We start from the raw sequence: 13883 nt of genomic DNA, 5'->3' as shown, positions 1-13883 counted from the left end.
CTGTTTTTAAGCCCTAATACATTACTACTTTAATAAATGAGATGAGTAAAAATGGAAATGTAAAGATTTCTTGGACTAAGAGCCTTTATAAATTGGTTATACTTTTTATCAATATATGGTATTTTTAAAAATATTATATTTCAATTATAAGTTGAAAAAATGAATGGGAGCTTTAAATCATAAAATAGTATGCAGAAATAAAACTTCATATATAGATTAATACATTAAATCTTTTTTCACTGCTCTTAAAATCGTAATGATAATAGTGCTTCAGCAACTAATAATAGTGCTTCAGTAACTAATAATAGTGCTTCAGTTTAAAATACTACAAGCAGCTTTGAGGTGGTTATTATATCATCCTCACTTTGAAGAGAAGGAAAAGAAGCTTTAAGAGAGTAGATATCTTGCATAAATTTCAGATGGGTGTTATGTGACAGACATGCTAAAATTACAATGACTGGCCTCCCTCTATTACTTGGACAATACTGACTGTTACATAATTGAGGATCTTCCACCTTGGTATAAAACTTGAATTTATCTGTAGTATTGCCAGTACTAATTTCTATATTGCTATACTTTATACATAATCGTTAGCATTATATAATTCAGATGATAGTGGTAGAAAACAATTAAAAGCTAAAATATTTATTGTCTTCTCAGTACTTGTAGAAAGCATAGAACTCAAAATACACACATACACATACACATATACGTATACATACAATTATATGGAAACTACATTATTAATCTCAAACATCCAGTAGCTTCCAAACTAAGCAATGTGTAGGCCCCAAATAATATGCTCATAACTATTGTTTATTTCCTTTGTCAACTTAACTGTCCTCAGAAAATAGCAAATGGTATTTGGGGCATACCAATGTTATATTGGATGTTAAGGAGAAACATATAGCACATAGCTATACAGGAGCAGAAAAAGAAAAAAATATCTTTTTGAAATGAAATTTTGGTCAAGGTTCAGCTGGGGAAATCCGCTGACCCACTTCGATATTAAAATGCTGGTTTAGCACACACAGCACACACAGACACACACACAGGGAATTTTCCACTGAGGTTGCACATAGTGGATATCAAAGCTCTATCAATGACACCCCAAATCACCATCCCCAAGGCCAGAATATGCATGCTGATTTCAGGCTGCTCAATAATTACCCTACTTTTTTGAGCCTTAAATCTTTAAAGAAAAATCATGATTATAAGAAAGTCAAGTTTGTAATTATAATAGAACATCATAATCATTTATAAGAAGTCATCTCACTTTTTTTTACAGTGAGTGTTCCTGAGTTAATATTATGTATGTAACCATCAAAACAGTACATTTTAATTTTCAAAATGGTATCAATTTAATGTTACAAAGAAATAAAAGGCAAATCATTACTTTCATTATTGTAAACTCTGAGTCATTTCGCCCAATTCATGACAGGTATTGTGCATATCATATAATGTCATTATGGTATAAAGAAACTTTATGGCATATCTGTTTTTACTCACCAGTTGTTTCCACAATGCCTTCTAGGATGACGACAATCTCGAACTGTTCAGTTTGCATGCTTCGCTGGGATAGGTCATAAAAGGGGCTTTTGGCATCGATCACGTGGCAAATTGTGAGGGGGGACACAAGAAAAAGTTGATCTGCCCCTGTACTAAAACCTACATCCAGTTCAAGTTGGTCAAGGGGAAGGAACTCACCCTCAGGTGTCTGCCGAGACTAGACAAGCACACAGAAAAAGAGAAGAAATCACCACTTGTACTGAAAATTTCAAGGCAGCCCAACAGTAATTTACATCATTGCCAACATTCTGCACTATCAATCATCTGCAACAAAATCCAAACAAATCATTATGCAACTATGTTCTAGCAAATGGGCCGAAATCCCACATAGCTCATGCGGAACATACATGCATTATTTATAATACACAACTTGCTATAATTACCATTCCCTAACTCATGAGCTTTGGAGAAATGCCTGGTCCAACAATGGTTGTTAGCACAAACTGTGGAACTGAGTGTGCATGTGCTGCTGCTTGACAGCAATCACTGCAGGATAACTCATTGCATGCCAGATATTTTTTTTCTCAACAAAGCAAATAAATAAGTAGGCAATTCTTATGGAGTGTGTTAAAGCTGACAAAGATTGACCATCATTTCGAAAGAGATTTATTGATTACTAAAAAGCAAAACACAACAATTTATTTTTCAGACTTTTGAAAAGTAACAAACACATATAAAATGGAATAGAAGAGTGAAGATGTTCCCATATTAAGCTATGTTATGTACACAAGAGCTTACATAATAAAAATAAATGGCAGATGTTGTTAGCTAATGGTTTTCAAACTCCTAATAATAAACTGCATTATAAATATTTGCTTCTCTGTCATTTCATGAGTTTTAAAACAGTGAAAAACTGAACTAAATTGAACTTTCTTTAATCAAAATGCAATTTCAAAAAGCTATACCTGAGAAACATAGTTTAATAAAAGGTTTCTAAGGTAGTGGCATTCAGTTTCGGTATAAATCACTCTAAAGCTTAATTAAGTAAATTGTTTGCAAGCTAGGGTTCTATGAGAAAATTTAATATGACTATTAAAAATTAGCAAACCATGAGAGTAAAATTACTTATTTCCTTTTATCTTTATTTTCCATATCTGTCACATATAATAATCATGCACAAGCAAACATATACATTTAATTCATGTAATTGGGGGTAAAATAAGGGCTGGGTAGTTAGGAATTAAATACAGAAAAAATGGGGGGAAGGTGGAGCATGCTGCTGGTCAAATAGGACTTTGATGAATCCAATGTATTCTAACAGATTCCATGTAAAACAAATGTAATAACAAAACAATCTATAAGACTGGTCTGCCCAATGAAGTGATAGTTTGAAGACAAAATTCTTACTCTCAGAGTTCCAAAAAAAATACATTGGCTTTTTATGTGGAGTAAGTGAGTCTGAAAACACTGAGAAATGTGGCTTAGCAACATGTCCTTTGTGGCAAAACAGAATGAAGGGTTCCAAATTGGTGGTGCTTCATTATGGCAGCAATTGTTGCAAAGAGTTTCAACAGGAGAATTAGTCAACTAGAGAGGCTACTTTGTAGTTAGAAATATTCAGGGATATTATTTGTGTAGACAAAATCCTAATGAAAGGGAGACTATTCTTCTTCTCTAACTTGTGTGTGGCTGAAAAAACAAGGCTATGAAAAAAATGATTACTGACAAACAAATAAAAGAGCCCATTGAAAAATCTGATGGTGCAAAAATTAAAACAGCAGCTCTAGCAACCAATGTTGGAGAAAACTAGGCGTTTCCAAGACAGCATGAAAAAGCTCCCAAAAGAACTTTTTTGAGTGACCTGTATTTCTAAATCTATTCTCAAATTAGTAAAATATAAATGAGACCAACATCTTTCCAACTACATGGTTGTATAACAAGTATTGATTAATATAACAAAATAAATGCCAAACACAAAACAAAATTAAAGCAACAAAAAACAAAAACCTTGTGTCATTGTTCTCTCACCTACTAAGAAACAGGTGCTATATAAACACAAGGTGGTATTCTGATGTGTATAATTAATTTGGGTCTTTTTGCTGACCATTCTAAGTTCTGCTTTTCCTGAACTACATGGCATTGTTGACAATAATAATTCTTTTAGAAACTAAATCTCCCATTTATTCTAAAATAATTTTCCCCAAAGAAGATATATTTTCCCAAGTATTATATATGTACACAAATATTAAAATTTGTCTTCCTTTTTCATACATTTGTTATTTATACCTGTGCCTCATTCTAAAAGGCTTTAGAGTAAGCTATTAAATTTTGTATTCCCTAATCATTTAATAACCCATGGATATAAGTGGCCTAGAAACAGGCAGGCTATCAGGAGGATGACAACTTGGAATAAGAAATACTTTATTTTTACCAAAGTAGTTTATTCAGACATAAGTAATTTTGGCTTAAATATGCATATATCTGTTCCATTCAGACTTAATATACCTTCTGATTTTAAATATTTGCTCTATACACTCAAAATTACACCTGTACTCAAAATTACCCTACCCCACCCTCCCACCTCAAATACTTGATATCCTATCCAGGATATCAAGCATATGACATATGCATATGACACTTTGGGAAACATGCTTTCAATGCTCATATATTTTTCAGATAAGTGAAATTCTTTACATATGTATTGAATTCTTTACATATGTATCCAGTGGATACTACTATATAATTTAACCTTTCTTTAAATGACAAAGATGCTACACATATTCACAATTTTATTGTCCAGGTCCTTCTTCCTTTATATTAGGCCACCAAATATTTCAACTATTAATATGTTCACCTCCCTGATTTTTTTTCCTTCTTTGACTTTGTAGTAGAGTGAGGAGCCTCTTAATCACTGAAATTCCATAGACTTTGGCTCAGGTCAAAAGTGAAGGGTGTGGTTTTAATGTGGCAGGTGCCTGGAATACTACAATTGTTTGAAGTCTGAGCTTCTGACTACAGCGAAATTATCTTAGCAGTGTTCAGTCACATGCTTTTGATGCTCTCAAAACCTATACATGCTTACCAAATACATTTTCAGAAGCACATACATTCTACTTTGGGCTTCTAAATAATTCTAATCTAGGCTGTCCTAATTCTGGTGCAATTCTGGGGATTTGCAGGAGAAAAAAAAAGCCTATGAGTTAGTTTTAAATCTCAACTTGTGTAAAAGGAGTGAGAGAATGTTCGAATGTTTGTTCAAGGAACTGTGATAAATACATGTATATGAAAGTGAAAGAAAAAATAAAGACGAGTTATGCATGTGTCTTTACAAAATCAATTTTCTTCTGTAATTTGAGTATATAATAAATTGGCACCACTGATATTTCATCAGTTTCATATTATTTAGCAATTAACTACCCTATTTCACTCAGAAATATTTGATAATAAGCAGAATATTTTGAGATAAAAACCAGTTTGACCTTTCTTCATTGTGTCATGTTAAGCATTATGATATAAGAAACTTTCCACTGATAGAGCAATTTGTTGATGATGCAGTTATCTCCTTTAGCTCAATAAACTTTCTAATTCCCAAGAAAACATAGAACCAGGATTGTTTTCTAGATACAAATGTATAAATTGATATGGTCTAGATCAACAATAATTTAAATTATTTTCAAATTCAAAGCGATCGCTAAAAGTTAAGATTTATGCAGTAAATTATTTAAATTTATAAGAAGTTGATTACTAAGTTTTACTTTTAGTTTATAAGAAAATTATTTAGAATCACAAGAATTGAGGAACAAATAAAGTAAAAAAGAAGTTTAAAGAAAGACAGTGAATAAAAATGATTAATTCTTAAAAATTTAGAAGATAATTTGAAAAAATCCTTGGGTTGAGAATGACTTCCATACAACTTCTACTTTCAATTTTATAGAATCTTGGGAAGGAAATAAAGGTCTTTCCACCATTTTAGTATATCTTGTTGATTGCATTACAAAAAATTCTGGGAGTTATAAAAATTGAAGAAATCTAGAGCTTAAAATTTGTTTAAATAAATTAATTGTTTAAATTAACTGTCTAAAAAATTATAACGTGAACATTAGGTATTTTTCGATAATTCTGTACAATTTTGGTTGTGGCAATAATTTTGAAGTTACTTATAATACAGATATCATTTAATAATATTTCAATTATTCACATTTTCATTATATGTAAATGCTCTATGTGTAGAATTTAAGTGTTGTGTCACATTTTATAGTCATTTATACTAATTTCAAACAAGCAATTCAACTCAAAGGCCTTTGAACTTCCTTAGAGCCCCAAAAGAGGCCTATAAGATAATCAACTACAATTCTGACTATAGGTGGAAAAAGAATCAAAAGCCACAGGTGCCTAGAAGGGATCATCATTGTCATGTATTTTGCCGACAGTCTTCGTATTACAGAGGGCAACTGTTAAGTGCTTATTCAAAGACAGACAGACACACACATACATATACATACATGATCCTAGGATATACATTTAGCACTGCCCTGGCACAAGCGGATCCACATTTGGCCCCCCTCCTTCTCGTGGATATATGGCCAAGTGCCCACATTCATTTGTCAAGGACACATTTCTCCAGTGCAATCCATATCTTTGCTCCCTCTCTCTCTCCCGTCTCTCTAATATGTAACTATGTTCTTTCCTAGCTTGGAGTGAGGCTTAAGGAATTCTGAATGGCACATTAAATCACTACTGTCCTACACTATAGATTTACCTCTATCATATTCTAAAGTTTGATCCATGCCTAACCACCTTTCACAAGTCCTTGCTGGAAAAGGGCCCACAGGGCCAGTGGTCTGGGAAGGAAAGGGAAGGAGGCTAAGACGGAGAGAGCAAGCCATTCTTGCTTACCACCTCCCCACCATTTTATCTGTAATTTCACTTATCCTCTTTATATGTGTAATATGCATTTATGTGTGTGTGTGCATGCTGAATATATGCTGCAGTCATAAAAAAAAATTACATGGAATGAGGTCAGGGTAATATCTGGAAACTAACATTGGGAAATGAGCCAAACGCAGGTACCAGAATCAGGAACAAAAGTACCTTGTGACCCAAAGCAGTTAGGGCAATGGCTTTGGTGCCCAGACCAAAATTTAAGTAGTCAGGTGGAGGGGAATATAGACCTAGAATTTTATTGGCATTGTCTACAATTACATTGTACATTTATTTGGACTCCTTAAGCTTGAAACTCCATGAATACTCAGATGGAAAAACTATGAACCAATGTCAAGTCCAAAATAAGGATTTTTAATGCTGAGCCAATTAACCCACAAAAATATGTTCAATTTTATGAAAAGAACATTTCTTACAGAACGCAATGTAATTTATCTTATAATAGATTATGTGAGGCTTTCATACCATTCAAATGAAAGAGCGGCTTTATAACTCCTTGAGGGCCTTTGTGGCATTTATAATAATTGAGGACAGGCTTCGTAACCCTACTTGCACATTTCCTCCTACTCGCCAAATACCCTCCAATCTATTAAATGCTTTTTCCTGCTCCGCTTTATCATTTGTTCTTACCTACTGCTGTTTATTTATGGGTCTTTATGCCCAATTTCTGTTCACTTTTTATTCCCTGAGCACAATCCACCCTTTACTTTTCAGGAATAATATTAAAAATAAAAAACAAAACTAAACAAAATATATTACCACTATTTTAAAAAGAATAATAATTATATATTTTTAGAAGCCAAGTTCTATACTTATTAGAGAATTAGTATACTTGTGTCAGAGAAAGAAAAACTAGACTAAATAGGAACTGTGCTAATTTTAAGGATAAAATGAATCTACCTGAAGAACTCACCAACCAATACAGGACCTAGCTCCTGAGCATTCTGAGGTACTCAGCTTTAGACCTCTTGAATATTTTTACTAATGGCTTAGATGATGTTCAGAAGAACAGGGCTTTTACAAATATAGACATTCATTTGTGGGTTTTATTTTTGGAAAGGGAGGTAAATAATTGTCTCATGATTAAAAATAAAGTTCAAATTGGCCACGGTCAATTGGTGAAGAGTCAGTTATAAAATTAAGATCATACTGAGTCAAAAACATAATCACGTTTCAGTGCAAGATATAAAATGAAAGCAAACCTATAAATATATGAGAAAACTGCAGGAATCCTGTGATTCAGGAATCGTTGTGGTTAGATTAGCAAAATGTTAGGACATATGAGGAGGATAAAGAGCTTAATGGTCTTTCAGACCACCATTTTTGTATTGCATCTGCACTTGATAATAGTCATATGGAGAAACAAGACAACATCCAATTTGGAATATAGATATATATATGGAGGATATGTATACACACACACACACACACACACACATATATATGGAGGATAAAAGAAGGTGAGCACAAAAATAACATATGTGATGTTAGAAGAGGAAAGGAATGTTCTCTATTACCTTTTGACAAGTGAAAGTTAAGGATTGCACAGCTGACCTCTTAGGAAAGAAAGAGGATGCCTATTGGCAATAAATAGAACTATAAAGAAGTAACATTATGCTTCCAGAAAATTAATCCTTACCTTTTTGTTTCAAAATATGAATGCAACCATAGTTTATTTTATGTTTACTTTATGTAAAAAATGTGTGCTGACTGGATGAATATAACCATATATATGATGGCATTGAGATAATAAATTTGTAATTTCTCGAACAGTGTATCAAAGGATAGTAATTAATTCTTGCCCTAACAAGTTGTATGCCTAGGTCTATCAACCATTATTATTAGGTTGGTAGAAAGGAGTAAGTAAGACTTCCAAATCCTTTAAACCCAGCACTAAACTATAGGGTTCAACATTACAACTACTGGTCTCAAATCCCTAATCCAGGCATTTTTATAAAAACTTTCGATTGGATGACATATTAACTTAGCATAGCCATGATACTAGTTAGTCCTTATTTTCTGGGTAAAACAAAAAGAGAAAAGAAGATAACTAAAATAAATGGAAAATTCAAGTAAAAATTCAATATGGGGAGAAGAGGAAGAAAGAATATTCATCTTAAAAGAGCTGTCTATAGCTATATTTATAATTCAATCACAGATTTTAATGAGGAACTTCAAACTATAGACTTTGATTTTTATGTAATCTACTTTCTCTTTTTATGAGTAGAAAAAGGACTGACCCCTCCAGGCATAAAGTTGAAAGATCTATATTTGACTACTGAAAGATATTTTAGTGTTTGTAAGGCTGGAAGACAGGAATAGAGATGGGATAAAATGTGCTTTCAAATAAGTGAAAAGCATAATAAAAATTAGGCAAATAAGTTTTACAAAAAACTTCCATCAAAAGTTAGGCATTTAAAAACTATTATACATGAGAAATTTCATAACAGAAAGCATTAGAAAGCCATGCCCATGTTCTTATTGTCTCCCCAAGAATCAAAAAGTGCTTTATAATTATTAAATAGAAGTTTTACATTTATCTAAAGACGGTTTTATTTAGCAAATAAGAAAACAGTAATAGAAAAATTAGTAAATTAAATTAGGTAGTAGGAAAAGAATACATGCACTATAGTTACTAGCATTAAATATTATACTGGATTTTGTTGCCTCAAAAATTCTACACATTCTGCATTAAAGACACATAAATTTTGCATTTAAATTGTTAAATGGAGGTTAAAAGGGGAAATTGTGTGTAATATTTAATCAGAATAATGTATAAAACTGATAGGGACATATTATTATGTCAAGATTTTGGTATAGCTTCTATTTAAAAATACAGTTGACTGTTTTAGGTCACTTAATCTCAGTTCCTAAGAGAAAATGAGAGCAACTTGTTAAAGGCAAATCTCCCCTCTAATTTTGCTGAATGTTATTATTTCCCCAATAAAACATGACTCCTTTTTAATGAAGTCTAAGGAATAACAAGAGCTACAGCAATTCATTTAAATTACCATGCCTACAGGAAAGATTAACTTTGAACAAGCTACGCTAACTGACTAGTTGAAGAGCTACTCGCAGATCAACTCTCTCCCTTCGCCATGGGGAGAATTTCACCATAATTTTGTTTAAATATAAATTGATGCCACAGGTAAATCGTGTTTACTTCTAGCACTGACATCTTCCTAACAAATCAAAAGTAAAAGACTTTATAAGAATATTATACGTATTGTTTTAACTAGATGTTTTTATCACCTTGTGTTAATATAGCACCTTGCTCCAAATTTGTCAACACTATACATCTTTCATCTTTTTAACTAGGATACTCTTTATGGTATATGTGGTACATTTCCTTAGGCAGAAAAATTATTATCAGTACCCTGCACCAGTGTAGAGACTGGGTGCTTCAGAATCATTGTACCTTTGTATGAAAAAATAAACAAAAACTAACATATAGGTTAATTCTAATTATGACTGGCTTTGTTGAAATAAAATGTAATAAAATCTATAAACATCAAAAATATGTTGTCTGGAAAAGACATCTGTAATAAATAACCTTAAATGTTTAAAAAACTAAAGAATGTCTATAAATAACCTTTAATGTCTAATTTTCAATTTCCATTACATCAGTTAATATTGTAAACTACTCTTCAGTAAGTCTCAAAGTGATACATAAACATGGATTGCTTGAACAGAAACCTTGCCACTATACTAACAAAGTATTTCTATCTGTCTAGTAGGCCTAACCTAAAGAAGCAGGTGCTATATTGTGGTCTATGCAAAGATAAAGACACATACAGTTACTATTGTAATAAACATATCTACAACACAACTGCCCAGCTTGATCTGACAAACTGCTTGGTTCAAACAGCGGTCAATAACAATACACTAAGTTAAATTTTAAAAAATTGTATGCAGTTCATTGAAATTAATTATATATGAATATGATCTACCCAAATTATTTATTCATAGTTAATGAACGTTTACATCAGAACCAGGTTGATAATTTTCCACTGTGGTGTACAAAATGTAGTTTATTTACTGTATGTAGCACAGTAAATATGCATATGATATGAAGTGACAGGACAAGTGAACTGCTTTAATTTAAACACTTTACTGAGCAACTTGGTCAAGGATAATTATGGTAAGATCTTGTAAGTGAATAATGAAAATGACACAAGAGCAAAACTTTTTAAAAGCACATTGGATCCCTTTTAACTACAACATCAAGTTGGGGCTGTGTAAAACAATATATACTTGTGGATTGGAAATTGAAATTTCAAAGGCAAAATCTCAAATATTGATCAGATTTTCATTTTATTAATACTAAATTCAGACTCTGGCTTCAGTTCTCTACGCAACCTCAGATAAATATTTTTCATTGTACGAACTATTTATTTAAGGTCATCTTTTTCAATTTATGGACATCTGAAAACTACTAAGACAAATCCCTCTAGGGAAAAAAATTAATTGTAAATCACACACAGAGACAAACAATTGGGCTTTAAGCCTTCCTTCCCATACTCTAATTGGATGAGTGATTAAGAAGGACTTTTCTTGTTTGTGGTGGTGCCCTCTAACGACTAGACGGACCTTGCTTTAATAACTACTCCATGTGCAATTTGTTTTAGCATTTACACCATTGATGGTAGGAAGCAATCTTCTTTAATGGCTGCTGAAAGCTTCAAGTGAAATCTGTAATTGACAAAGGCTTCACAGAAACAGGCAATTAAGAATAAAATTAACAAGAGGCTCTACAGGAAAAGCACTCAAGCTTTCAAAGAATACTTCTCCAAGAAAATATTTAGTAAAAATAAAAATGTAAAAGAACCAAGTGTGGTTTCTTCCACTTTATTATCTGCTTCTTGTATCTGTGTGTTTGTTAAAAAGATGACCATAGAGTTAAAGTCATTGGGTCCAGAGGAGTAATCCGCCTCCTAATATTATTAGGTGGAAAAAAAGGAAAGAAAAAAATAAGAAAAGCCCATCGTGAAAGTTGAGGCAAGTTCAGCACCTATTTCTTCAAAATAACAGCTGTTCAGTTGAGTTCTAGTACCTCGCATTGAATGGGGTAGTGTGTACACAACAAATAAAATCGCTCTGAATAGCGAAGCAACAGGGACAGGAAGGCGAACAGGGCACTAACTGCCCTCATGGCTCCAGGAGCCAACAGCAGTCCTCACGTGTTACTAGTCCAGTAAGTGATACAAGCAGATCCGAAATGACGAATATAAACAAGAGCACGAGAGTGAGTGGAAAAGGAACAGAACTGTCAACCGCATTCTTTGCCCAGTCCTCCAACCCCCAACCCCCCAAAAGGAAGTTTACCTGTGGCTATAGGTAGAACAAGGGGAGGGGGCCGGGGCTGGTTCTCAGACGAGTTACTCCGCGGGTTTGGGGGACGCAGGTCTCCCGGTGGGGAAGGGGCGGGGAGCACTTACTTTGAGCAGCTTGCAGCGAATCTGCGCGGAGACCATGTGGCTGTTGCGCAGGTTGCCCACCCGGAACATAAGCGTGAGTTTTCCGTCCCTCATGGAGATCACCGCGTGCTCGCTGAACATGAGGGTCTCGGCGCGCTTCTTGGGCTGGGACATCTTGATGAACATGCAGCCGATGAGGAAGGCGTCCACGATGGAGCCAAGGATGGACTGGAAGAGGAAGAGGATGATGCCCTCGGGGCACTTGTCTGTGATGTATCGGTAGCCATAGCCGATGGTGGCCTCCGTCTCGATGAAGAAGAGGAAGGCAGAAGGGAAGTTATAGACATTGGCCACGCAAGGCGTGTAGTTACCGACGTGGGCTTTGTTCAGGTCGCCCCGAGTGTAGGCGATCACCCACCACATGGACGCCATGAAGAGCCAGGCCACGGTGTAGGTGAGAATGAAGATGAAGAGGTTCCAGCGCCACTTGAGGTCCACCAGCGTGGTGAAGAGGTCCGAGAGGTAGCGGCTTGTCTCGCTGCCCAGGTTGCCGTGCTGTACATTGCACCGGCCGTTCTTGTCCACGAACCGCTGCCGCTTCTTCTTGGGCACAAGCTGCTGCTGAGGGTCCTGGCCTGGCCCCTGGGGCTGCAAGCCCGAGCCGCTGGACGATGTGGTCACTACCTGATAATCGTCCCCAAATTTCCTTCGGAGTGCAGACATAATACGAAGGGGCGAGCCAGATTCAAACGCGAAGCGAAGGCGCAGGAGCTGGGCGCTGCAAACTAGCACCAATAAGGAGGTGGGGGCGGGGGAGGAAAGGGGGCGAAGCGAGCGCTCCTGGGTGGGGGGCGCACCCGGCAGGTAGCTGCGGTCTCTGCCCCCTGCAGACGCCTCTCCTTCTCCCCTGGGACGGAGGCTTTCTTTCCAAGGTGAGTCTTTAAAAAGTGTTCTCCCGCACTCAAGCCAGGAGGGATGCAAGGAACAGGAACCCAAGCGCAATTTTGCCTCCAAGCTTCCAGAGGCTCCTCTTTTCTTTCCCCACCACCGGCATCCCGGGTCACCTCTTGACTCCCCACGGCCCTCCTGATTATCCTGCAGTACCCCCAAACTGACTGCTTAAAATTAATGAGTTGACAAGCGAGTCCCAACCCACCTGCCAACTCGCTGGCTGCCTAAGAAGCTGCCTTTACCTGCCTGGACCAGACCCTCCCCCCTCCCCGCCGCTCCCCAATCTCCCGCCCCCTGGGACCGCTCCCCGCACCCCCGGCGCACCTGTCTCCTATCTTTTAGCCAAAATCCCGCCCAAAGGCATGTCTGCCGGGCACTGGTGCAACGCCCCCTACCCACGCCCTCCGGGCTCAGATTCCCGGGTTCCGGACTCCAGAGACCTGTCCGCCTGGCGTCCCCCGACCGCCGAGTTTCCGCGGGCGCCACCGGGGCCCTCCGGCGGACCCTCAAGGGCCCGCAGGCCGCCCCCGCGCTCAGCTGAGACACGGCAGTGCGCGAAGCCTGGGCACTCACCCAGCGGGAGAGGGCAGGAGGCGGCGCAGCGGGCGGTAGCGGCAGCCTGGCCTCGCACTCTGCGCTCACGGCTGTTTTCCTCGTTCCCACTTTTCCTGGTGTACCACGATGGGCGCCAATGCAGGTCCCCCAAGCTCCGCACCTCCCTGAGGGCACCGCGCTGTCCCTGCCAGAAAGATCCTTGACGCACAGAGCACAGAATGACTCGAGCGGGGGCTCGTGGGTTCCTTGGCGCTGTGCCCTCCTTCCAGGCGACAGCGGTGCTGCTGGACGGGGTTCGAGCCTTGGGCTGCCGGTCAGACTTTCAGGTTAAACAGTAGCGCCGCTCTAGCTTTTCCTCTGCCTCTTCCTTCTTCGGTCCCCCACTCCTTGTCAGCGCCTCGGTGGCCCCGGGTGGAAGATGCGAGGCGCAAGCCGGGGCAGCAGGAATGTGGTGTGTGTGGTGGTGCGTGTGATCAGCTGCAGAGCCGCGCTAGCCCCGCCTGTCCCTGC

General features: G+C 37.3%; 1 protein-coding gene across 2 annotated transcripts in view; it reads right to left on the bottom strand.

Annotated features, from left to right (window-relative positions):
- Nucleotides 1-13094, bottom strand: part of KCNJ3 (potassium inwardly rectifying channel subfamily J member 3) — a 159873-nt gene extending 146779 nt beyond the window's left edge. Inside the window, exons 1-2 of one of the 2 annotated variants that reach the window (XM_019022822.4) lie at nt 11889-13085; nt 1510-1726 (exon numbers count right to left, since the gene is read on the bottom strand). In XM_019022822.4, the coding sequence (XP_018878367.1) occupies nt 1510-1726; nt 11889-12590 (919 nt within the window). In that variant the 5' untranslated portion in view covers nt 12591-13085. Of the gene's footprint in view, nt 1-1509; nt 1727-11888 lie in introns of both variants that reach the window. The other variant, XM_055380190.2, reaches the window with a different exon arrangement.
- Nucleotides 13095-13883: the final 789 nt, after the last annotated feature.

This window comes from Gorilla gorilla, chromosome 11 (genome assembly GCF_029281585.2).
Source record: "Gorilla gorilla gorilla isolate KB3781 chromosome 11, NHGRI_mGorGor1-v2.1_pri, whole genome shotgun sequence".
Lineage (NCBI taxonomy): Eukaryota > Metazoa > Chordata > Mammalia > Primates > Hominidae > Gorilla > Gorilla gorilla.
Note: the sequence above shows the minus strand (reverse complement) of the source record. Positions and strands in the feature narration are given on the sequence as shown.